The sequence below is a fragment of the Colobus angolensis genome, unplaced genomic scaffold (genome assembly GCF_000951035.1).
Source record: "Colobus angolensis palliatus isolate OR3802 unplaced genomic scaffold, Cang.pa_1.0 Scaffold76, whole genome shotgun sequence".
NCBI classification, from domain to species: Eukaryota; Metazoa; Chordata; class Mammalia; order Primates; family Cercopithecidae; genus Colobus; species Colobus angolensis.
The window spans coordinates 318,380-319,776 of NW_012121376.1; the positions used below are offsets into that span (position 1 = coordinate 318,380).

The 1,397-nt window shown below is 46.1% G+C and overlaps 1 protein-coding gene across 1 annotated transcript in view; it reads left to right on the forward strand.

The window, feature by feature from the left end:
- The window catches only part of FANCA (Fanconi anemia, complementation group A), a 77,381-nt gene that overhangs the window by 1,458 nt on the left and 74,526 nt on the right, over positions 1-1,397 (forward strand). The window contains exon 3 of the mRNA XM_011927977.1: positions 1,111-1,184. Coding sequence (XP_011783367.1) covers positions 1,111-1,184 — 74 coding nt within the window. The remainder of the gene's footprint in view (positions 1-1,110; positions 1,185-1,397) is intronic.

Here is a 1,397-nt window from a genome sequence, read left to right on the forward strand (position 1 = left end):
TATTTTTGAGACAGGGTATTGCTCTGCCGCCCACGCTGGAGTGCAGTGGAGCGATCTTGGCTCAGTGCAACCTCTGCCTCCCAGGTACAAACGATTGTCCTGCCTCAGCCCCCTGAGTAGCTGGGATTACAGGCACGTGCCACCATGCCCAGTTAATTTTTGTATCTTTAGTAGAGATGAGGTTTCACCATGTTGGCCAGGATGGTCTTCAATTCCTGACCTCAGGTGATCTGCCCATCTCGGCCTCCCAAAGTGCTGGGATTACAGGCGTGACCCACTGTGTCCAGCCTTTCCCATTCTTTTATCCAGCGTACATTATAGGGTTCATTAGATTTTTCAGTGATTGCTTTGGTCCCTGCTCTCATTATCATCTAGCTGGGGAAACAAGCCACTAAATCCACAAGAAGTGCGATGATACAGGTGCTCACAGGTTTATGAAGAAGAAGATGGACATGCATATCAGATTGGAGAGTTAGGGAAGCCTTCCTGCACAGACTGTGAAGAGTGTGAGTTGGGGGATGAGAAGGGGAGGCCACAGGGAGATCAGGGCACTGTGACTGGGACACAGTGTTCGGTGAGTGGCACAGGGTCTGAGCTACATGGAGGGTTATCAAATGGGAGAGGGTTGAGTGAGAAAGATAAGGGACACGCACAGGGCACACTGAAGGCTGACCTTTGTTCTGGCAGCTACGAGGAGCCAGTGAAGGCTTCTGAAGGAGCGATTGTCACTTCAGGTGTTTGTAATACTGTTTTGGCTGCAGTGTGGAGAAAGGGTTGGAAGTAGGCTCCACTGGAGCCCCGGCGGAAGCAGTTGGAAGAGGGAAGTGGAGAAAGGGTTGGAAGTAGGCTACCCTGGAGCCCCAGCTGAAGCAGTCGGAAAAGGGAAGGAGGAGAAGCAAGTGTTGGGCAATGGTGTGTGAGTGCCCAAAGGCCAGGGAGTCTGAAAACAAGGACAGTTTTGTAAAAAACGATGTATTTCAGGCTCTAATTTTTGCTTGATGTTAATTTTCAATACGGCATGGTTTTGAAGAACCTAGGCGGGACATTTTATAGAAAAATGCATAAAGGACTCAAACTACTGTGTTTTTTTTTGTTTGTTTGTTTTTTCAGAATTCTTTGTTGCTTGAAGTGGTGTGGCATCTTCATGTACAAGGCATCGTGAGCCTGCAAGAGTTGCTGGAAAGGTAGCATACTAACGATGATTCAGTGTTACTGTTTTTGCAATCTAGTCTAGTAGAAATTATATTTCATAAGCCCAAAATCAGACGGGTTTCATTTTTGGCTTTGAAATATAATTTATACTAGACTAGATTGCATGGCATATTTATACTAGACTAGACCTGGAGGAACTGTTGTTTCATTATTTCAAGAGAACATCTGTGTTTTTTTGTGCTTTT